The sequence below is a fragment of the Manis pentadactyla genome, chromosome 2, assembly GCF_030020395.1.
Source record: "Manis pentadactyla isolate mManPen7 chromosome 2, mManPen7.hap1, whole genome shotgun sequence".
Lineage (NCBI taxonomy): Eukaryota > Metazoa > Chordata > Mammalia > Pholidota > Manidae > Manis > Manis pentadactyla.
Window position 1 is genome coordinate 77628743 of NC_080020.1, and position 24079 is coordinate 77652821.

At 37.5% G+C, this 24079-nt stretch overlaps 1 protein-coding gene across 1 annotated transcript; it reads right to left on the bottom strand.

Moving 5' to 3' along the window:
• Positions 1-286: 286 nt before the first annotated feature.
• LOC118926822 (V-type proton ATPase subunit S1-like protein) lies at positions 287-23286 on the bottom strand. Its single transcript, XM_057493772.1, has 7 exons — positions 23192-23286; positions 17540-17580; positions 17248-17309; positions 15224-15459; positions 10011-10061; positions 7680-7917; positions 287-3336 (listed from the first exon to the last, which is right to left on the bottom strand). The coding sequence occupies exons 1-7, from the start codon at positions 23284-23286 to the stop codon at positions 3034-3036; spliced, it is 1026 nt and encodes a 341-aa protein (XP_057349755.1). The 3' UTR covers positions 287-3033.
• Between the last annotated feature and the right edge of the window lie 793 nt (positions 23287-24079).

A 24079-nucleotide genomic window follows, 5' to 3' on the forward strand; every position in this document is an offset into this window, starting at 1 on the left:
CCATGTAGACTTCAAGTCTTGGCATCTGACATGAAGACAACAGGCTTACAGACTTTTTAACCAGTGTCCACAGTTGTGTATAAGGGCAAATCTCTGTAAAAATTCACACACACAGGTCTTGTCCATGGCCCTGAAAGGGTCCTAGCATTGTGTTCTTAGAACTGTATGTTTTATACGAGTTGTAAAAATAAGCTGTTTCAAATGCAGTTTTCCCTCTATGTGCATTACTTTTTGTAGTTTGAGTTCCTGAGAAGCAGGCCCTGAGACAAGGATTTGAATGCAAGTACTTTATTTTGGAGGTGATATAAGGAAGCAACATTAGGGGAGCAAGGAAGTAAGATAGGGCAGAGAAGAGAGTTAATAAAGTGAACATTATCAAGCAAGATAGGTAACACAATGGAGTTTAGTCTTGCTGGGGAACTTCAGGAAATTGTGTAGAACCCACTTTAAAATTATTCCAGTCAAGGAGCAAATAAGCTGGGGTATTTATACACAACTCCCAAGAGTCACTACATGAGGGCCACTCCAGGGGGCATTAATTCCTCAGCAGCTCCAGCCTGCAATGAACACAGGCAGAGCAGCCTCTGAGGGAAGTTACTGGCAATGAACAGATGGGACAGGACGCACTGAAAGGTGCATGTAAGATACAAAGGAATACTGGTAGGATCACTGGCAGCACTGCTACATTTCCAAATTTCTATTTCTAGTCCAGATTTCCCCATTTTCGCCCCAGAATCTTATATGTAATTGTCTACTTGGACCTTTATCATAGGACCTGCCTAGAGGAATCTTCCATTGCTTACCCTTACCTGTTTCTCCCTGATTGTGGAGACTAGCATCTCCAACCACCCAGCACCCCAAATAAGATACCTACCAGTCAATGTGGCTTGCCAACTGGTTGTCAAGTCTTATTGTACCAACTTCCTAAATACCTTTCCCATCTCCTTCCTTACACCTGTCTTGATGTAGATCCTATTGTTTTTTTACCCAAACTATTGCAATAATTTCCTGACATATATGTCTTATTTTACTCACATTTTTACACCATGTAATCACCTTGCTTAAAATCCTCTCAAGGGTCTCTCCATTACTTCAAGTCAAGATTCTAAGTCTTTAGTTGAGCACAGTGACCTGTTCCCTCTCTTCATTTCCAGCACCATCTTTCATCCCTCTAAATACATTGTATGTGCCTGCCCATAAACACATATCATAGTTCTCCTGACCTCTGTCTGGTCTTTGCATATGTGTTTCCTTCTGCCATATTTGTCCTTCTCCATGTTACCCACCTGGTCAACTCCTACTCATGTCAACTATCACTTTCTCTACCATATTGTTCTAGACCTTCATGGAAGACAGGCCTCTTTTAGGTCATATTCCTTCAGCACTTACAATTACAGGGCGATAATCACACACCTGTTGTGTTAATAAAGAAGGCATGCATGGGAATTGTGTGTTAGTTCTGCTTCTGAAGATAAAAATACATCAGAAGTGATACAAAATGGTATATACCCAATGGACAAGCATAAAATTGCTCACGATTATGCTCAACATTAAATATGAAGCACAAAGACCCTTCTTAAAGAGGTCTCCTCTTCAGTCAAGGGCTCTCTTCCTGAGTCATGAACATGCAGCTCTGGGAATTCACCACGGTGCCTCATATGAGGTCTTTTCACACCAGATGGATGTTGCTTCTTCTGCTGTACATGTCCTGCAGGGGACTGCCAGCCACATCTCTCATAGACCACTTTATTACAACAAACAATTTAATCTAACACTACAGCCCTTTAGCCCTGTAAGGCTATTGTGCTGCTATTTGACCTCTGCCACTACAAGATCTCAGTGTTCCCCACTAAGCCTAAGGATTCCAGTGCAGTCCCTCTCTTCATCCACATCCTACAGGGGATGGCCAGTGGAGCACACTTCAAAAATGCTGATACCGTGTTCCCAATGCCTTTTTCAGTTTATGACAAAAGGAGTGTCCTCTAGGCCTTCACAGAGGAAAAGAGTTAGGGGGATGGAGAGCAGGTCATGACATGATAAATCTATTCCTACATCCCAATTCTCTATCAAATTTATTTTCTTTCTCTGTATTATACCAAGAATTTCTGGTTTATTTCATTTAGTGCATGTCACTGTTGAGTTCAGATTGTAATCAACCTAGTAAACTATTGGAAATACTCCCAGCTGCTCAAACCAGCAGATCTGATCCAAAATCTGGTAAGAGAACCTACTTCAAAAAATTCAGCCCAGTCTAAAACTACACACATCGCTCTCTGAACTAGCATCTTCAGAATCCATTCCCACATACATATTCTCCAAGTCTTTTGTGGCATAAATCAGCTGTGTTTGCAAAACGAACACAGTTCTTCCTTGGTACAGCTGTTTATTTGAAGTGGTACCTGGGAGCGCTGGTGGAGGTTTAAGTCAGACGACTGAGACAGACCGTGGCACCACAGCTGGATGAGAAAGGCAAGCTACTGCCAGGACTGTCACCCGTCCTGCAGGGACTGGCCTGGGCTGCCTCTGAACAGCAAAGTAAATGAAAAGAAAGCCCCTGAATAAGGTGTTCTACCATAGAGACAGGCGTCTTCCCTAAACAGTTCTGTGAAGAGAAAAAACTATTTTTTAAAATAAAGTTGGGATATAATTTCTGAAAACTACAAACTACATTACAAAATATTTTAAATTCTGAACTTCCAAACAAGCACGGATGAGGAAGACCAAGTGTACCTTCCCTTCTCTAAATTGCATCACTCTTCATCTCCTAACTGGAAACATCCCTTTGCTTTCAAAGTAGCCCTGGGGCAACAGTCATATTGATCTCTGTGGGATTCCTGAGATACCTTTTTCATTACCCCAGGTCTATCTAAGTCAGCCAGTGGATGCTTCAAAATGTACTCTTTGCATGTATTTTCTATTTTTTAAAAAAGCCATTTGGTGAAAACCGTGTGTCACAAGTCAAATAGCACAGAACAGAAACACCTCCTTTCAGAGCCCACTGTGAACTTCGTGAGGGAGAGGGGGCCTGTGCTATCAAACGTAAATTTTGCATATCTGTTGGCTTCTTAGTTCATAGCACTCGACTCCCTGGCTCCTCAGCAGCTCCTTCTCTTCCGCTGCATCTCGAGGTTTCAGCTGGGGGAAGTGGGCCGGAGAGGCGATGAAATCGTAGTGCCGGTCCAGGTACCGCAGGTAGAAGAGCATGTGCAGGGCATAGGCCAGCACGAGCACCAGGATCAGGGACATCGCCAGGCCGATCACAATGGCTGGAGAGAAGGAAGAGGTGCAGTCTCGCGTCCTGGCAAACTGTCCCCCCTTGATGGTAAAGCCTTGGATCTGTCAGGAGAAAGAGCTGAAGTAACATATTCTTTCTCTCCTAAAATCTACTTCCAAATTGTGCTGGGGGTTCTGGACCCCTAATTAGCCAAATTTAAGTTGCTGGGGCCATATATGCTGAATAATTTAAACACATGATCTAACAAATATGGGTGTGCTCACAGGAACAGTGAAACAATTTTAAATCGAGACTGACCCAGAAACCTTGAGATGTATGGCTGTCATAATTAAGAGGCTTCTGAGGCTCTAGGGTCTGAAATAAAACATCTTTTAATCTAATTTTTAGGAACATTCTAGTTCATCTAAAACCACAACTTCTGTGGTGTCTCTAAATTTAAAGCACACACAGAATGTTAGTATAAATTTCACAAAGAACAGTAAGTCTCAGTTCCTCTGCCTTTGATTATGCTGACAGGAAGTGGACAGGAAATCTTTTAAGGAAGATATTATGATTCCTAGTGAGATAATAATAAAAGCTCACTCTAATTGAAGATTTTTTATGTACCAGACACTGCCTTTACTTGTTTAATACTCCCAAGAACCTATGAACAAATTACTACTTTATCCCTATTTTATTGATGAGAACACTGAGGCACAGAAAAGGTAAGTATCTTGCCTAGAGTCACACAGCATTAAGTGTAGTGAAACTGTAAGTCAAACCTGGGCAATTTGGCTTCAGAGTCACTTCTCGGTTTATGACTCCATAACTCCTGGTATGTTTTGTCTCTTTTTCCTCCTGTTACTATCTCTCCCTCTCTATTCATTGTACCACACAGACTTGATACTGGTTTTAGAAGAGCTGTATACCAGCCCCTCCTTCTATCCTGCTCAGAGAATAGAAAGAAAAGCCTTCTCATTTGTGCAGATGAAGTGGCTTAATTATTTGGGACTAGGAGAGGGTTCAAATCAGCAACAGGCCCCAATATCTAGATAGTATCACAATGAAAGAAATAGGGCTACAGAGTAAACACTCTAAATAAGAGTAGTCATTTGTGGAAGGCAGCTCCCATATCTAGCTGGCTTTAGAATATAACCCTATATATTCAGTCACCAAGTTAGTTTTGACAAGGTACATCAGAAAATTGAATTATACATGAATGCTTTACTAAGAATTCATTTTTATGACTTAAGTGGGCATGTTAGCATTTTTCCTTGCTAAAATGATTGTAGCCACCCATCATGCCACAGACCTTAGGGGCCTCACTCGCTCAGTTGTCTGTGCTCTAGACTGAATCCAAAACAGCTCCTAAAGGAGACTCTCGCCCTGGCTTCCGGGATCGCTGGCCTGCCCCCACTCTGAAGAGGCAAAGCGGCCTTTTCTTCAGACTAGTACCTGAAGAGCCAAACCTATCAGTGACAAAAGAAGGCCTCATCTGATGCTGCAACTCCAGCCAAAGAGACTGTCCTCACAGCGAATGCCACCTAATTCTTAAGAAGTGGTTGACAACAGCTGTCTGTGGAGAGTGCCCGAAGGACATGCTGTCCATCCATTTTCTGGACTAGAGGTTGTAAGCACTCTGTATCTAGCCCACAGGTGAGTTTTGTTTGGCTCAGAGACCTGAACATTCTGAAAATTTCCCATAAGAATCCATATTTTTTGCTTCTATTTAAAGTAAGAAGATCCAGAAACACTGGGCCTGCATTCTTATGAATCAGAAATCAGCTATTTGGATAAAGGACCTTCCTGTGATGCTGATTACCCTATCCCACAGTCCCCAGCTGCTGACCTGAGGCATCTGAGGGTTTACCCAGGGTATGTGAGTCGGCCATGCATGTGAGATCATGCCACCCTTTATTCCTAGGATGAGCCAGATCAGCAAAACTGCATATGTGGAATGCGACTTGTATACACACCTGAACTACCTTTCCCCTGGACTGAGCTTGCATCCTGCCACCTGCTTACATTAAGGGTGGTTTAGTGAGGCCACCTCCAACACCCAGTGCTGTGTCTGCCATGAGACTGCTGTTGACAATGTTGGCATGCATAACACAAGGGATGCATGTGCTCCACAAGCATATTTTCAGAAGTCTTATGAACTCCATGACCATGTAACTGGGTGACTCTTACATCTGCTTCTCTGAAGCTTCAGAGCTGAATTACTGTGCCACTTCTAGTGGGGCAGATAGATGCTCTTCTGGTTTTGCATACCAACCTCACTGGTGTTTCTAACTGATCCTTCTTCTTTTGTTTTCTTAACCCCCATGTCTCTGACCATTTTTGCTGTTTTACACTCTTTTTATTATAAATATACATAATATAAATCTACCATCTTTACCATTTTTAAGTGTATAGCTCATTGGCATGAAGTAGTTTCACATCATTGTGCAATCAACACCACCACCCATCTCCAGAATTTCCATCTTGCAAAAGCAAAAGTCTGTACCCATTAAACACGAATTCCCCATTCCCCTCTTCCCCCAGCTTTTAGTATCCACCATTCCACTTTCTATCTCTCAGTCTGACTTCTCCAGATGCCTCACGTAAGTAGAAACATACAAATATCTGTCCTTCTTGTCTGGTTTATTTTACTTAGCATAATACCTTAAGATTCATTTATGCTGCTGCAGATATTGATTTTGTTTTTTCATTCATCCATTGATGGTCATTTGAGCTGTTTCTGTCTTCTGGCTATTGTCAATAATGCTGCTGTGAACATGGGTGTACAAATATCTGTTCAAGTCCCTGCTTTCAATTCCTTTAGTTATATACTCAGAAGTGGAATTCCTGAATCACATGGTAATTTCATGTTTAGATTTTTAGGACCTGCCATACTGTTTTCCACAGCAGCTGCACCAATTTACATTCCATCAGCAATGTACAAGGGCTCTAATTTCTCCACATCCTTGCCAACATTTGTTATTTTCTGTTTTGGGATTTGTTTGGTTTTAATAATAACAATCCTAATGGGTATGAAGTGGTTTGCCCATTATCAAAGTTTTTTTTGCAGTATTTCTATAAATCAGCTTAAGTCATTGCTGGAACAAGGTGTATATATAAATCAATCAGTTCTGCTGTTCTAATTAGGCAAGATTATGTGTGAGTTATTCCTTGTTTTCATTGTTACCTCCTTATGCCCTTTCCTCCTGCTTCCCTTTTTAAAGCATGAGAGAGGAATATATATACTTTATAAATATTATGTAAATACATATATATTATATATATTATAAAGTATCATTGGAGCCAGACAGTCCAGAATTCAAATTTTGCCTCTACCATTTACCACTTATATCACTTTGAAAACTTAAGTAATCATCAAAGTTTCAGTCATCTCAATTGTAAAATGGGGATAATAATACCTGTCTTGGAGCATTAGGACAACTTTTGAAGACAAAGACGTAAAATAACTATAAAAATGCTGACACACAGAGGACTCGTAAGTAGTAGTTACTGTTTATCCATCCTTAACGTGGTCCTGGATGTTGCCACATATATTAGACCATGAATTCTTTACACCCATAAAGATAGGTCAGAAATTGAGGGTGCAATAGCTTGCCTGGGTGGCTGAAAAGTAATCTGAAACCAGGTCTTTCAAACCCCAAAATGCAAGCTCTTTCCCTACCCCAAACTGCCTCTCATCACTACCACCCCTCTCCATGCTGGGGGAGGGAGAGTAAATATACATATATCTTGGAATTTCCATTTATATATGTCAAAGATTAGAAAGCACCCATAAAAGGGACATGCAAACTCTGGCTATTTCAGTGAGTTGGAAGGACAAGGTAAGCTTCTTTCACACGTAAACAGGACAAAGGACGTTGACAGATCTCTCTCAGCCTGAGATCCTGGTGGTGAAAAGCAACCTCTTAGGCCTCCATGCCTTTCCCCAAATACTTTCAAGAGGATCTGTAGGATATTTTTGACTCCCTCGCTGACAGTTCATTCCTGTGCTAACTGCCAAGGCTGTCACTCACTCTACAGATGCACTTCTTATCTGCCCTGATAGGATCACTTCTATACCCCCTGAAGGAAATAAAATAATTGTCCGCAATGCCTCTCCCCAGAAGGGCCTCTCAGTCCAGGCAGTGTCAGTCACTGGGCTTCACAGCACAGCTTCACTCTGGCTTAGACTGTTAGCATTCCTCGCTGATAATTATTTGTGACTGGACAACCCTGAATGTACATGCAAGTGGGAGGGGAAGGGTGTAGTGCACAGGGAGAGGAAATACTCTATCCTAGTCCATTTCATATATTAGAAGATAAAGAAAAAATACCAGTATTATTTTAAAGGTATCCACTCCTCTTTTCTCCTTAAACATTTATATTTCAGGTGTTTCCTAACAAACACTGAGTTTCTTTGGCACCAAATACACAGGTGCATTGAGCATTTGTTTTAGTTTATTACCTGGAAATCAACAAAAGTGACCTCCCACAGACTTGATATGTCATCCATGTCACTGGGCAACAAGAGAGCATCATAGCGTTGCAGGCTGCTGACTCGGTGACAGTGGTATGAATAACTTGATGGAGCATATATGTCAGTTGCATTAAAAGTTGCTTGGATTGAATTATTGAAAATAATCTCAACTCGGTGCAAACTAAACCAGCTCTGGATAGACGACCTGTAATTGGTAAGGGAGAATCTGAAAAATATTATAAAACAGTATTACCCACAAAGCACTTTTAAATTTGCTGACGCAGGACATTGTGCATGAACAGTACAATCGCGCCCTCTTTTGTCAAGTAGTAGAACTGGCTCAGAGACAGAACTTTCCTACTTCTGAATAAGTCTCCTTATTAACGGAGTGAGAGTAAATGCCAGGACTGCCCCCAAAAGTGAGCAATACAAATTCCTACAAAAGGAAAACACAAAGAGCTTGGGGTTTTTCTCTTTTTTAGAATCAAAACTTGATTTTATTATTGCATAAAAATTTGAGAAAAACTAAATGGACAATAATAGAATTAGCTAAATAATGGTCAAAAATAATAGTAATAGCTGTTACTCTATGTCAAGCTCCTTCTATGTTATATGTATTTTACTTAATCTTCAGTACAACACCAAGAGATAGATAGTGTTGTACTGTCAACTTGCAAACAATGAATTAAGATACAGAGGGTTAAATAAATTAGTTGTGCAAGTTTACTCAGAGAGTAAATAATGGCACTGGGCTTCAAATCCAATCTGAGACCACAGCCATTACTCTTAGTCATTTTGGAATGGGTTATTCTCCTGCAATTAAAAAAAAGGCAAACATATGACATGACATTTTTTTTTCATTAAAAATGTGTGACTACATAGAAATTCTGGAAGGACAGAGATCAAAATGTTAACAGTGATTACAAATGGTGGGTGGATTTTCATTTTCATCTTTTTATAGCTTCATATTTTCTGATTTTTCTGTTATCAATGGACATGTATAACCCTGTCTTAGAGGAATCTGGTCTCCTACAGAAGCAGACCCCGAGACAAGGATGTGAATACAAGAAGTATTTTGGGGAGGTGATTCCAATTTATTTGCAAATTTAGTCATTCAAAATATGTAGAAGGGAGAAAGAGAAATGACAGAGGACTGGAAACAGAAAAAGACACATTATTAAGCAAGTTTCCACTGCTGGGCAAGTGGGGCTTGATACCTATGGGGAACCCTGGGATTCAGAGTAGAATGCATGACTCTGAGTTTTCTGAGTCCCTGAAACAAGGAGACCCCTAAGGGTGAGGGAGGTGGGTATTTAAACACTTTTCTCAGTCACTGGTTGAGTGCTGCTGGGATAGGGATGGGAGGCAGTGGGCTCCTTCTGCCACAGGTAGATATTAGGCAAAGGAAGACTAGCAGTTGAAAGCTGAGATGATGGACCACAGTGCTCTCAAATGGAAATGCCTAACGGATATAGATGAGATGCTGACAGTGGCTGCCAAAGACTTTTATCATCAGAAAAAATAACAATCATAAAGTTATTTGCCTTTTGGGATAAAAAGTATTATGTGAATCAAAAATATTCCCCATTCCTATATCAAACAGATATATATAGAGAGAGAGACTTTTTCATTATTGTTAAATGAGTAAGTGTGATTCATTGTAAAAAAAAAACTATATAGAAAAATAACCTCACACTAGAGCCTCAGCCTTGGAACTTTAAATATATATATTTTTTAACTGAAGTATCATTGATATACAATCTTATAGTGGCTTCAAGTAAACCACACAGTAGTTCAACAGTTACCAATATTATTAAATCCCCACCCCCTCTAGTGGAATTACTATCTGTCAACATAGGAAGATGTTACAGAGTCATTGGCTATATTCTTCATGCTGTACTACCATACCTGTGACCAACTTATATTATGACTGAAGATTTTGTGCCCTTTTATACCCCTCACCCTCTTCACCCACCCACCTCAACCCCTCTGCCATGGTAACCATCAGTCACTTCTCAGTGTCTGTGAGTCTACTGCTGTTTTGTTCTTTGCTCAGAGGGAAAAGATACATGTGGTTTCTAGGTCCCTAATTGAGGAAGGAAAAACCATAGATATTTAGATAAAAGAAAAAAGTATTACTATAGGATCCCATCACAACATCACTGACTTTTCAGTGTGCTTAGATAAACGTGGCATTTCACACAGCTCAGTGTTTAGCACATAGTAGGCCCCTGATACTTACATGTTGAAAGAATAAATTATATGGAACTAATGTGAAGTGCTGAACCTATGAGGTTCCAAAGTGGTGTCCATACCTACCTGATACCAAGACCTTTGAGATATTCAGCATCACCAAACTTCAGAGACAACCTAAGGAAACGAACAGCACAATCCATCAAAATAGAAGTCACCCTTATTTCACGTTATATTAAAAAATTACCACAACTAAAACTATAAGATTTATAGAAAAAACATCAAAGAACATTTTTGCAATCTTGGGGTAGGCAATTTTCTTGAAAAAATAAAGAAGTATGAACTGTAAAAGAAAAAAATTGATAAATTGGACTTCATTAAATTAAAAAATTTACTCTTCAATAGGTACTGTTAAGAAAACAAAAAAAGGCAAGCCACAGAAGAAATATTCACAACACCACAACACATACACAGAGAACTTGTATCTAGAATACAATAAATATTAACTACTCAATAGAAAGAAGACAATACAACTTAAAAATGATCAAAAGACAAGCACTTCACAAAGGAAGATGTACAGCCAATAAGTAAGTGAAAATTGCTCAGCATCGTTAATAATCAGGAAAATATACCACAATAAATAAACACCACAGTACAGTCATCAAAATGCTTAAAACTTCTTCTTTAAAGCCTACTCCTAAGTTTTTAATATCCATATTTATCCCCATTTTTCTGAAAGCTAACATGAAATTACCTGGAGCAGAGTCATATTTTTCTACCTCATAGCAACAACTACACTGGTTCCCCTTTTAATCCAATTCCTCCCTGTGGGCAACACAATGAGAGCCAGATGTCAGCCCGCACATCCTGGGATTTGTAATACTACTGAGGAACACCAACGTTATGAATCCGGGAATTTATATAGGACAGAGAGGGCAGTCCCCTTCACCTCCTGAGAGAAGGAAACATTTGCTTCTTTAGTGGCAATGTTTTTCCTTCAGATGAGAAAAGAGAAGGACCCTGAGTACCTGCCTCACAATGTAAGCAGATGAATTTTATTAGCCTTTGGATGGGAGCAAATAACTCAACATAAAGGAAATAAATGGTTAAATATGTAACACGTATGCATGTAAATAAGTGATTCCAAGGGGAAGATGAGAAGCCCCTCTGGATTTCCAAGCCCTGGAATGACTCCGTGGTGATCAGCTTCATTACTCCTTGACTTGTAAACACTTTCTTCTGTGGAAGTAGACCTCTTACTAACTCCAAGGCTTAGCTCTTAACCCCAGGCCTAGTAAAATTTGTTCAGAAATTACTAACCCTGCAGAAACACGAAAGTATTTTCTCTACAGTCTCACACTGACCATACCAAGTGTTGGCAAGCACGTAAAGCAACTGGGACTCTCATACAGTGCTGGCGGGAAGGGAGGTAGCGCCACTTTGAAAAATGATTTGGCAGTTTCTTAAAAAGCTAAACATACACACAATATGATCCATCTATTCTATAGCTAGGTCTTTACCTAAGAGAAATGAACATATATGTACCTACAACAACCTGTACATGAATGTTTATAGCAACTTTATTTGGAAAGTTATCTAAAAACTGAAAGAAAAACAAATTTCTATCAAGAGGTAGATGGATAAATAAGTTGCAGTATAGCCATATAATGGAGTACTTACTACTCATCAGTATAAGTTAGAAACATACCTTTGATATGTGCAACAAAATAGAAGAGTATCAAAATCATTATGCTAAGTGAAGGAAGCCAGACGAGAAAGAATGCACACTGTAAAACTATATTTATATGAAGCTCTTGAAAATGCAAACTAATCTATAATGATAGAAAGGTGATCAGTGGTTACCTAGAGAGGTGGGAGTGGCAGAAGGGATGGATTACACAGGGCACAAGGAAACTGTTGAGAGTAATGAAAATATTTGCTGTCTTGACTGTGGTGATACACGTCCAAGCTGATCAAATTGTATACTTTAAATGTGTGCATCTTAGTGTATTTCATTTATATTTCATAAGGTTGAAAAATAAGAATAATAAGCTTAATAAATAATTGATATAGCAAAATGTGAGAAATTCAAATACACATGCTGCTATGTGACATTATAACGTCTAGAAGTTATAACCCCTCAATATACACTATAAAAACAAAAAACAAAAAACCTTGAAAAAATCACGCAAATATAATCTCATTAATTTGTCTCACTTATCAAAAAACAGAAAACTCAGTGATTGAGCTGAAGTTTATTTTCATACTAATTATGGCGAAAAGGGACGTGTTTATAAAATCAATCATATAGGTAAGATTGCTAAGAGAAATATCTCTATTTCCTAACATCATAAACTCAGACACCTTAGCAACACTCATTAATAAACACTTTGTGAGCTAATGTACTCAGTAAAGCAAGTCTTCAAGAGGATCTTTCTACAACAATATTCTGACAGTATGTTACAAATTACTGAAAATACTTGAAAGAAGGAAAATCCATTTCTTGAGTAGTTATTTTATAAATCTGACTGGTCATTTACTATAACAGAAATTTTTCTAGTTCTTCCAAGGAATCAGAAGAGCTTAGTTACCCCTAAACTGGCTCTATAGCTAACAAACTAAATCTCACGACACAGCCATGGTGAGCCCACCCTATCTCTGTGCCTGCAGCTGAGGCAGCAGCTCAAGGGCCTCCATGCTTCTGATGCTCCAAGAGCTTTCTCTAGCAGTCCTGGCTTCAGTGGAAGCTGTTAATATGCTCTGCTGCAGAGTAAACAACACAAGGTCTGATTTCAGCAAAGCAAATTTCACGATCATTCAGTGAAAATCTTTCAAGCGCTGGGCACTCCACCATAACCTGGGAACACAAAGGAGAAACAGAACCCAGCAAGTCGCTCAAGAAAGAGCTTCTCCCGCTCTTCCAAGCACCCTACCCTCTCACATTTAAAATGGATTATGAATTCGTCAGACTGCAATTGCCTAAATTCAAAATCCACACATGCTGGGATTATGCTCTGTTTGTAGGGCTTTCACTATTTAAAAAGACTTTATAGCAAATCCATCTGCTAACAATTTGCCTTTCCCTGAACATTCTGTTTCCAAGAGCTAAAACACAGTCATCTTTTTTTAATCTGTTCTTTGACCTTACACGGTTATGTCTTTGCTTGGGTTTGTTCTTTCAGCAACTCCCTTTCTGGTTCTTGAGCACATAAGATTTCCTTGCCAGCACAGCAAAGGCATCACGAAATCTATGCAATTCACTGGGCGGTCTCAGTAGCTGGTCCTTGCAGACCTCGCGTCCAGGCAAGTCTCCCACTCCTCCCCTGGGGCTGGCCCTCCAGGAAGCCTGCACACTCCCCTGAACAGGACTCCAGGAGGTAAGACTGCACACTCAGGACTCGCCTCAGGAGAATTCTTAGACAGTAACCAAGAAGAAAAACTCAGGTCCCCCCCAAACATTAATTCATGTAATTGTGAAAACCAAAGCTTCCCCAGGCCTCTCCCCCAGGTAACTAGACACCATGTTATCATTACTAAGTTAGGAAGATAATAGTCCTCCGTGGAGAAACACCTCTGAATATAAAGTTCTTATGAATACATTTCTTTATTTGGTTTTCACAACCCTATGAGATGGAGCCAAAAGAGAGGAAGTAAAATGTCATTGTTAAGACATTTTAGACACCAGGGCTATTACCATACAAGCTGTATGATAGCAAGTTTTCTAACTTCCACAAGCCTTGATTTCCTCACCTGAAACGTGGATGAAAATAGTGCCCGTGACTCAGGGACTTCTTCACAATAGTATTGTGAAGAACAACAAATACCATGCCTGTTAGTCCTCACGGTGCCTGGCCCATGGTAAGAACTCAAGTCCTGTTAGCTGCAATTAACGTGCCAACATCTCCATCTCACAGTGATGATCCTACAAGAGCTCCTGTACGTAAAATCATAGAACTCACTCGCAGAACTGGGCCTAGAAATCAAGTATTCATTCTTTCTGTCTCTGGGTTCCCAGTGATCATTAAGGTTTCTAAAGCCCAGCAAAAAGCTGCAGTGCTCTAATCTTCCCCACAAATACCCTGGAGTCAGGATAAGTGGGATCAAGGAGGACGGGTCAGCCACAGGCAGGCCAGGTGCTTCCCAAGCAACCAGCGCCTCTCTGGGCAGCTGACCACAAACGAAGACCCCCCTGCAGGGGATTAACGAATAGCCTGAGGCAAGGTCCTCAGCTCCTAGCAGTGATGGAGTCTCTTTGATAGTCATGTTGAAACAATAAAAAATCTGGGAGGACTCTAGATATGCACATTTGCAATTCCGTAATTCCCTAGTAAGAGACAGTCATTCTGAAGAGCAAGATACTAAGATTTTTAATTTAACTTTTAAGTGTATAGTAATACAATCCATTTACCTATCATCAATCATTTTTAAATGAGAAGTTCAGGAATAAAAAAGTGTTTCCAGCCAAAGTATATAAAAAGGATACACACAAATACACAGTATGTTATGGTTTATACAAAGCATTCTGCCCATCTAAACCAGGCCAGACTAAATGCAGAGAATCTCCCAAAAGCCTCCATTATACCAGCAAATGTTGAAAGCAAGAAGGTTTATAGAAAGCAAGTGGGCCATGCCAGACTTCCTCCCCCTGGATCAAAACAAATACAAGCAAAACATTTTTTGCATGGATGACTGAAAAGCAGAGAAAGCAATGAAAATTGATCTTCTCTTAAAGGATATTTTGTTTAATATACTTATTTCAAATCAAAATTATTTGATTATTCTATTCACTTTTGAAATGTCCTAAATAATTCTCTGAAATTTGGCCATTCCAAGGTACCCTTGCACATTTGCAAACAGGCAACATTCCACAACCTCAGAATACTTCCTAGAATGGAACATCTGCCCTTGCTAAAGCCAGTCTTCTCTGTTTTACCCACTAGAACATGCTGAACTCTGCTCTGTGATTACTGATTTTCCTCCCTGCTGGGACAAAAGTACTTTGACACTTCATATTTGGAGTTGCTACCAAATCTGGAGTCCTCTTCTCTTTTTTCAGAATGAATTTGAAAACCTTCATTTTCTGAACTCTGATTTTCCACAAGGTATTGTAACAATTAGCTAAAATTCAGATGAAAATTGCTGAGGAAAAAATACTTGATAAAAAAAATTGATTTTGGACTTGTTCTTTCAGTTTAGACAGTAAACATTTCCTCAGAGATGTGTGTGAGGGTCATGTACAAAGGAGCCTACTACGATTGTCTTAAAATGAAAGAAACCTGGACCATCTAGTTAACAGACTGCAGTCACCCTTAGGGGTTCCTCTAGAGCAGTCAACTTACGTGGCACTTTCTTCACTGCAGCTTGAGTTGACAGCATTCACTGTTGCCTTCCGGCCAAAAGCTTCATCTGTAAGGTCCAGCCAGCTCTGATTCTTAAATTTAATTATTATTCTTTTGGACCAGAAGAGAATGCAAGGAATTCCATCCACAGAGACATTAACTGGTCTGTGATGGCTGAATGCAATCCAAGGTTTGTTTCCTAAATGTCTTTGTCTGGTCAGATTGTAGTTGAGAGCCTAATGGAGCAAATAAACACAATTTAAGAGATGAGTATGTTCCCATGAGACAAAAGACTTCGTGGAAGTAAAAGGGTTAATTCACAGCATAATGAAACTCTGATCTCTCTAGTTTGAGTCCATGCTATCATTTGGTAAAAGGAGAGAGGTGGGGCAGACCACAACAAACCTAAAATGACAGGAACCCAGTTCCACAAAGCACCAAAAATGGAAAGGACCGAATTGTTTTAAAAAACCAACTTTGCAGATAATAATAGGAATACAGATTTTTAAAAGGCACTGTGCTAGGAGAGGGAGAGTGTAAGAATAGATAGAACATAAGAGATTTTTAGGGCCATGAAAACTATTATTCTGTATAATACTATAATGATAGATAGGTATCATTACACATTTGTTAAAACCCATAAAATGTACAACACAAAGAGTGAATCCTAATACAAATTATGGACTTACTTAATAATAATGTATCAATATTGGCTCATCCATTTTAACAAATGTACTGCATTAATGCAAGACATTAAATATAGAGAAAATTGGAGGAGGAGGGATCGAGCAGAACGCTCTGTACTTTCTGTTAATTTTTTCTATAAACCTGAAACTATTCAGAAAAACACTAAAGTCTATTAACTAAAAAAAAATTCACCATGCCATGAAACTAATGGCAGTAATCTCTTCAGAAAACAATATAGTAAGAACCCAAATAATGCAGAACTTTAAAGAAACTAACAGGTTAACCAAAGAAAAAAAAGGTTTCTAGAAATCAAGCATAATTCTCCAGACCAATAGAACATTCTGCAATATTGGGTATATTCTATATCTGCACTGTCCAGTGCAGCAGACACTGGCTCTGTATGTGGCTATTATGTACTAGAAATGTGGCCAGTAAAACTGAGGAGCTTAATATTTAATTTACTTAAAATTATCTCATATGAATTTAAATATAAATAGCCACATGTGGCTAGTAGCCACCATCTTCAACCATGCAGCTCCAGATCATTTAATACACATAAACTAGCAAGGCATTCTAACATTTGTTCAACATCTTCCGAAACCTTTGCCAACTGCCTGGAAGCCCAAGACAGCGAATGCACTTCAGCACCCAACTATGGAAGTCAAAAGGCGGGTCTGTATTGAGAAAAGATCCAATTATCTAGACCAACTATTCCATGTCAATTACTCCAGTAAAGGTACAGATTAAAGAGAAATTAAACAGGCAGCAGCAATCTGAGCTTACCAGCAACCAAAGCCATACTGGTACAATAGTGGTCCAGTCTGGAAAAGCTAAAACTAAAAGTGCAATGAAAATACAGTTGCCTCTTGAACAATGCCAGGATTAGTGGCACAAACCCCCTACACAGTTGAAAATCCACATATAACATTTGACTCTTCAAAAATTAATCTACTAATAACCTATAGTGGACCAGAAGCCTTACCAGTAATATAACCCATCAATTAATACAAATTTTGTATGTTACATGTATTATATAATGTATTCTTACAATAAAGTAAACCAGGAACAAAATTTTTCAAGTTGTCTCAAATCTAAAAATAAAACCCTGTATAAGTAGATCCACACAGTTCAGACCCATGTTGTTCAAGGGTCAACAGTATATGAAAGCAAGTGAAACTTCAGTTTTTTTCTCAACTACCAGATTACCCACCCAAAGTTCAAGCAGAATGTTAGTTATTAACAGAATTACTATTTATATTTTCAGAATGGCTCTGACATGATTGAAATGTGTTAAATTTTTTTTAAAGCTACAATCTAGTTTTCTAATATACTCATACCTGTGTGATTGGTATTGTTGAGAAATTCTGGATTGGCTTCGTATCTCCATTATTCTGTTGACCTGTCAAGTAAATGCTATGAACACAAAGGCTAAATATCATTGATTTATTAATGTAACTGAGTAATAATAATATGCTAGGTGCTTGAGCCTCTTTGGGCTCATAATTGAAAATACACGAGTTAGATTGTCGTATGAGAGACTCTAATGTAAGCACCAGTATTCAGAAAAGTCACAGACAAAACCCTTCCTTGGCCCCCCCAGGGAATCATAAGGGCAATTACAGGTCTTACCACTGTTTATCACCTCTTCTTTATTTGAAGATGTTTGAGAGCTGAAACTGGAAAGAGATGAAAAATATAAAGATATTGAAAAATATCTACATTTCAGATTTTATATGAAGTTTTAAGGAAGATATTCCAGTTTATTACATCTCAGAGTAGAAGACTAGAACCTTAGCCTATCAAAATCATCCACTTTTTAATAGTGAGTTTCTGATTTTAAGAGTAATATATGCTCCTCAAAGAAAATATGGAAAATGCAGAAAAATGTAAAGACAAAAAATTTTAATATCAACCCTAGTTCCTGTTTATTGAATATTATTGACAGCCTACTTTTTAATATCAACCCTAGTCCCTGTTAATTGAATATTATTGACAGCCTACTAGGTGCCAAACAGTATTCTAGACACTGATGTTTAACCAAAAAATAATAAACCAAAAATCCAAACTATGAAACATAAAATATTTTACAGTGATATTTTATAGTACATTGTACTGTTTACATATTAAAGTGAAAATATTCAACTATCTTTAATAAAGAAAGACGTATTCTATGACAAAAAGGCTGGCAAATTATGAAGATAATTTCACTCTACCCACACACAAACAAATATACACCTATAATTTACATTTTATAAAATTTTGAAACAGACTTGTAAATATCTTGTTTTGGAGTCAGCAATTTTTTTTTCACTTAAAAATATATCACAAATATTTTTGCATGTAATTATATATTTTTCTGACATAATTTTGAATTCTACATGGTATTGCATCATACAAATGTATCAATTTACTTAACCAAATTCTTATTAAGTATTTGTCTCCAATTAATAAACAATACTACATTAAACATTATTGTGGACTGTTGGTTCACACCCCTGAGAAGTTCCTTAAGATAAATTCCTAGAAGTGAAATTGGTAATTTAGAAGGTGTACACATCTTTTCATCATGGACTATCACAAGAACACACCAATATATACAATAAAGTATAAGCCCCCTATCATGTACCTGTACCCATCATCCAGCTTTAGTAATTATCAAGTCATAACCAATCTTGTTTCACCTATGAGCTCACCCACTTCCTCATTCTGGTATTATTTTGAAGGAAATATCAGAAATTATACCATTTAAGTATGTATTTCTAAAAGATAAGGACTTGTTAAAATAACAGCCCAACCATATCTATAAACTATTAATAATTCTTTAACATTAAATATCATGCCAGTGTTTAAATCTTCAATTGTGCCATAAATACCATAAAAAGTTTTATAATTTATTATATATTTTAAATTTATAAGTTGTACCTGTAGTATATGAGAATGCAGATCAAACTCAATACTTGAGATTCTGATCCAAGACCTGTATGTATAACTATTATATAGACTTTCAACATTTTTACAATTAGAGAAAAATACACATTATATATCATCTATATGCAAAACATAATTTCAGCTAAAGTTACCAAATCTACATTAAAGTGCTTTAGAATTAATTATATGAAACCAATTACAAATTTAATGCACCATTCTCTTTGTAATATCATCTCTATTATCTAATGAGACTTTCTGAAGATGAAAAATTGGTGACTATGATGTCTACTGGTTATTAATAACTTCATGCATGCATACAACTATTTTTTTTTACTTTATCAACTTTGAGGTAAAATTTAAGTGCAATAAACTGCATTCATTCAATGTGTACAACTTAATGAGTGCTGGCATATGCATATACCTGTGACATACCAACATAATAAAGGTACAGAATATTCACATCCCACCAAAGTTTCCCCATGCACTTCCATCCTCAGCCATAGCAACTACAGACTTGCTGTCACTTTAGTTTGCATTTTCTAGAATTATAAACAGTATCATATAACATATATTCCTTAGTGCTTGGTTTCTTTCAGTCTTAACACAATGACTGGAATTCACTGATGTTATGTATATCAATATTTAATTCCTTTTTATTACTGAGAAATATTTCATTGTATGGATATACCACATTTTGTCTGGGTACCCAATGATAGGCATTTATGGTGTTTCTAGTTTGGGGCTACTACAAATAAAGATGTAAGTATAGGATGTGTAGGATAGCATGTGTAGGAGTTTATATAGGAGTATGTTTTTGTTTCTTATGAATAAATGCCCAGAAGTAGAATGGCTAAGTCATATAGTAGAAGTTTATACTTTTTAAAAATTCCCAATCAATTTTAGTGTATGAGCTTTTCTGTGGCTTCACATTCTTGTAACATTTGGTGTTAACATTTAAAGAATCTGCTTAGTTTTAGCCATTCTAATAGGTGTGGGTTGCTATCTCATTGCAATTTTAATGTTCATTTCCCTGATGACTAATCATGTTACCATCTTATCTTGTGTCTATGACCATTCATATATTTTCTTTTGTGAAGTGTATGTTTAAATATTTTGCAAATTTTTAAAATTTGAGTTCACTGTTCTCTTATTATTGAGTTGAGAATTCCTTGCATTTCTGGATACAAGTCCTGTGTCAGATATACATATATTGAAAATATTTTCTTCCATTCTGTGTTCTGCTTTTTTCATTTTCTTAACAGTGACTTTCAAAAGGCAAAAGTTTTAATTTTCATAAAATTTAATACTCTACTAACATAAAGTCACAAAAGTTTTCTCTTGTGTTTTATCTAGATGCATTAAAATTATAGCCTACATTTAGCTCTGTGATGCATTCTGAGTTGACATTTGTGAGATAAGGTACTTCTAACATTTTGGAGCCTGGGGCAAATAAAATGTCCTATTAACTTCTAGAAATAAAAAGAATAGTTCAAGGATTCAGGAAATGCATGTCCCACACCCTGTCACAGGAAGCTAATGGAGGGTGTATTCCATCCAAGTAAGGGAGAAAACCAAGATGAAAACATAGGCTCTAATAAACAGGGGATCTGACTCAAAAGGACTGATGAAGAGAAACCTAAGGATGACTACTGCCCATCATACCTAGAGAGTATCAATCCAAACTGCAGCAAGGACACAAGGGCTGTAAAGAAAAAAAGGATGATTTGAGAGTACCCTACATGTTAGATGAGGGAACTTGTAAGAGAATTAAGAATATGCATATTTTAATATTGCAAATTTAAAAAGGTAATTTTAACTCAAGAGAAAAGGGACGAATTGTGCAAAGAGAAAAGAAACATAATTACAGTATACTAACTTAACTGGTTTGGTAGTGAACAATATATATATAGTTATACTGATGCAAGCACCAATTTAAATGAAAATACTAATGTCATTATATTGGAGGGGTGGGGGATGAAGGAAAAAAGGTGAGGGCAGTGCTAGAGACAGAAATTTTGTTGATAATAACAGAAAGTTGTTAGATAATTTCTAAAATGCACAAACTGAAAAATCATCTACACATCTTATTTAAATATCGTGGCTGTGTGGTGGATTATGTGATTGCTCCAATCTCATGAATATATAATAATGCTACTATACTTTTTAAAAATAAATTGTAATTGTGTCTAGGTAAGCATTATCTACCCCTATAAGCCTGAACTAATGAGGTTTTATGAGAAGCCATTATCTCAACCAAAGACAAAATATATAGCATTTTTACATCATCATAAAATCTCTGAACTTAAGTGGGACTACATTACCTAGTTATAATTATCTGTGTGAATAAACTGAGAAACACTGGCTTAAAAAAAGTTAAACCTACATTGTCTAAAATATTCAGACCCTTTTCCAGCAAAAGGGAGCTTGGCAACACCTGAAAAATGATCAAGAGCCCCAGGCTTGTCGTGTCCGGTGCCATATTTGCGATTCGCTAGGTTTTTCATCATGAATCTCCCAAGCGTGCCTTCAGGAAGATGATGGTGAAGTAGCTGCACCCCAGCTGTACTCAGGATGGAGACCACATTCCCAGCTGGGCCTGCAGGTCCCCGAGACACCTCCGCCGGCTAACTGTGCTCAGCGCATTCCACCTCCTCCTTCCCTGCTCCAGCTACACAGCATTCTATAGCTTAGTTCCCTAAATGCTTCCTATGTTCCCTTCATCCACCATGAATTTTAGCACCTGCTGGTTCCTCCACCTGGAATGTTCTCCACCTTCCCATTCCCCCTACCTCATAGTTATTTCCTCCATATCTTCTAGATAACAGATCAAATATCATTTCCTCAGTAACACTGTCTCTGACTTCCCAGACCAGACCAGGTCCCCCTAGTAAATGTGCTCATAGCCTCCCCTACTTTTCTTTCACATCACATTTCAGTTTATTTATGACAATATTGTTCATTTGATTAATGAAGGCCTCCCCCTCTAGACTTAAAGCTCCATGAGGGCAGGAACTATGTCTGTTTTGCTCACCACTGTAGACACAGCACCCAGCACATTGTCTAGCTATTTAAGAGTACCAAGTAATAAAAATATATGTGCTACATGCATGCATGAACAAGCGGCTTAATGAATGAACTAACTGTGGAGGGCAAGTGGAAATGGAAGATCACACAGGATGCTGTGTGAGAAGAAAAAGACGTCTTTTTTGTTTAAGCATAAACCCAAGATGAAGTACTGGTAAAGGAACAGTGGTGACCCCTACTCTTAATTAATTAACATGCTTTATTAGTATACTTGATTAGCATAATGAATTAATGGGCTATATTATGAAATTCAAATGATCATTGATTTACGTGATTGCTAGGGCCCTTTCTGAAGCAATGATTATTTAAACTCATTAACCTTGTTTCAAAAACAGAACTGGGATTTTTATAGCTCTTGTTGTACATTTTACCAGTGTGATACACAGGTCAGTCATTTCTGTATAAACCAGGTGAGGAAATATTACTAAGCCCACCTGAGGAGTATAGGTCACTTATTATTTGAACATGAACCTGAATGAAAGTACTAACTGATTTGGAAACAATGGGGGAAAGAAGTAAGAAATGCCTGTACTTAGACTTGTTATCAGCTGGTTACTTAAAGATTATTTAACACAAATTTGGCAGATCCTCCTTCTTGCTGCCATCCTTGCGTTCACACTAAATCCCCTGATGCATTTATGCAGATCACACATAATGAGTAATTGGGAGGTATGACATAAGTTAATTGCTATTCAAATTCTGAATATTCTTCCTTACAAATAAATCTCATTTCCCTTAAATGATATGGAAATAAGCCAAAAGGACAAAGGAATCAGAACTAGAAATTTTGCTTGTTAATTTTAAATAGAATGTACTTCACGCAATTACCATCTTCTACCAGTTAAATTTAACACCTTTTCTTTGGGAGAGAGGTTATACATTTCCAAGGTTTAAAAATTTTTCCTTACCTCTTTTCACATAACAAAAACAAGAGAAGCTGTGAAATTAACATTTACTTGTAAGTATAAAAGAAACCTGAACACTGATTTGAGTCACTTTCTTATAGATACTTTGATACATAATACAAACATTTCTTATACATTTTCAACAAACAACTCTTCCTTCTTATACTAAAGATTACATTTTTATCTCTTTATAAACTCTAGTTCAGTGATTTTAGTAGCTACTGAATCATCTAATCTAGTATATCCATTTTTAATTATAAATAAACATAGCTATGCAAAAATATAAAGAAATTACAGAACCACCTAATTCACACTTGCACTGAAGTTCACAGATGCACTGCATTAAAAAATGTGCATTACTCACCTTACATTCTTCCTGGCAAGTATCTTGTCCAAAGTTAGTGAAAAGCCCATACATAAAAAAATAAGTGTAACACTAAATAAGATTTTTCTTCCCATCAAGAAATGAATCAGTTTCTTCAAAGCAAGCACATCTGTTAATTCATAAATGCAAAGAGCAGAGGCAGTACTTTTCATGCCTTGTGACTGACAACATATTCAACCAATAAAAAGACAGGTCTCCCAGAATGTATTATGTCAGGGGGAGGGTGGAGGGAGGAGCCTGATACTGCTTAATTTAGAGTATGGAGGGAAACCAATGAGTCTATTTAGGTTGTTTGATTGTTCATCTCAATGAAAGATTATTAGGGAGCAGTTTTTAGATAAAACCTGTTAATTCATCTCTTTTTAGAAATTGGCATTGTTTTGATAATTTTTAGTAAGAATCTCATACTGTTTTTCAGGACGCTGTTAATGTTCAAAAATCTATGAAGCATACATTATTACATGCATTTTTCAGGTGAATAAATGAGTAAAAAAAAAAATCTGTAGAACTTACTTAATTTTACTTATGTGTCCTAGTTCAGAGTTTCCTGTTGAATACATCACTTTGCAGTTTCTGGGGGCTTGTGGAATGTAATGGTAAAAATCCGTGGTTTTGGAGTCAGATAGCACTCAAGTACATTCCCAGATCCAGCTTTTACTAGCTATCTGTTATTAGGCAAGTTACTCTTCCTTCTGAGACTAATTTCCTCATCTGCAGACTGGGGACAAAAGTACTTAAAGAATTGCTGAGGATTAAATGAGGCCCTGAATAGCCAAATCTGTATTGAGAAAGGAGAATAAAGCTGGAGGCATCACACTTCCTGACTTCAAAAAATATTACAAAGCTAAGTAAAACAAGTAAAACAGT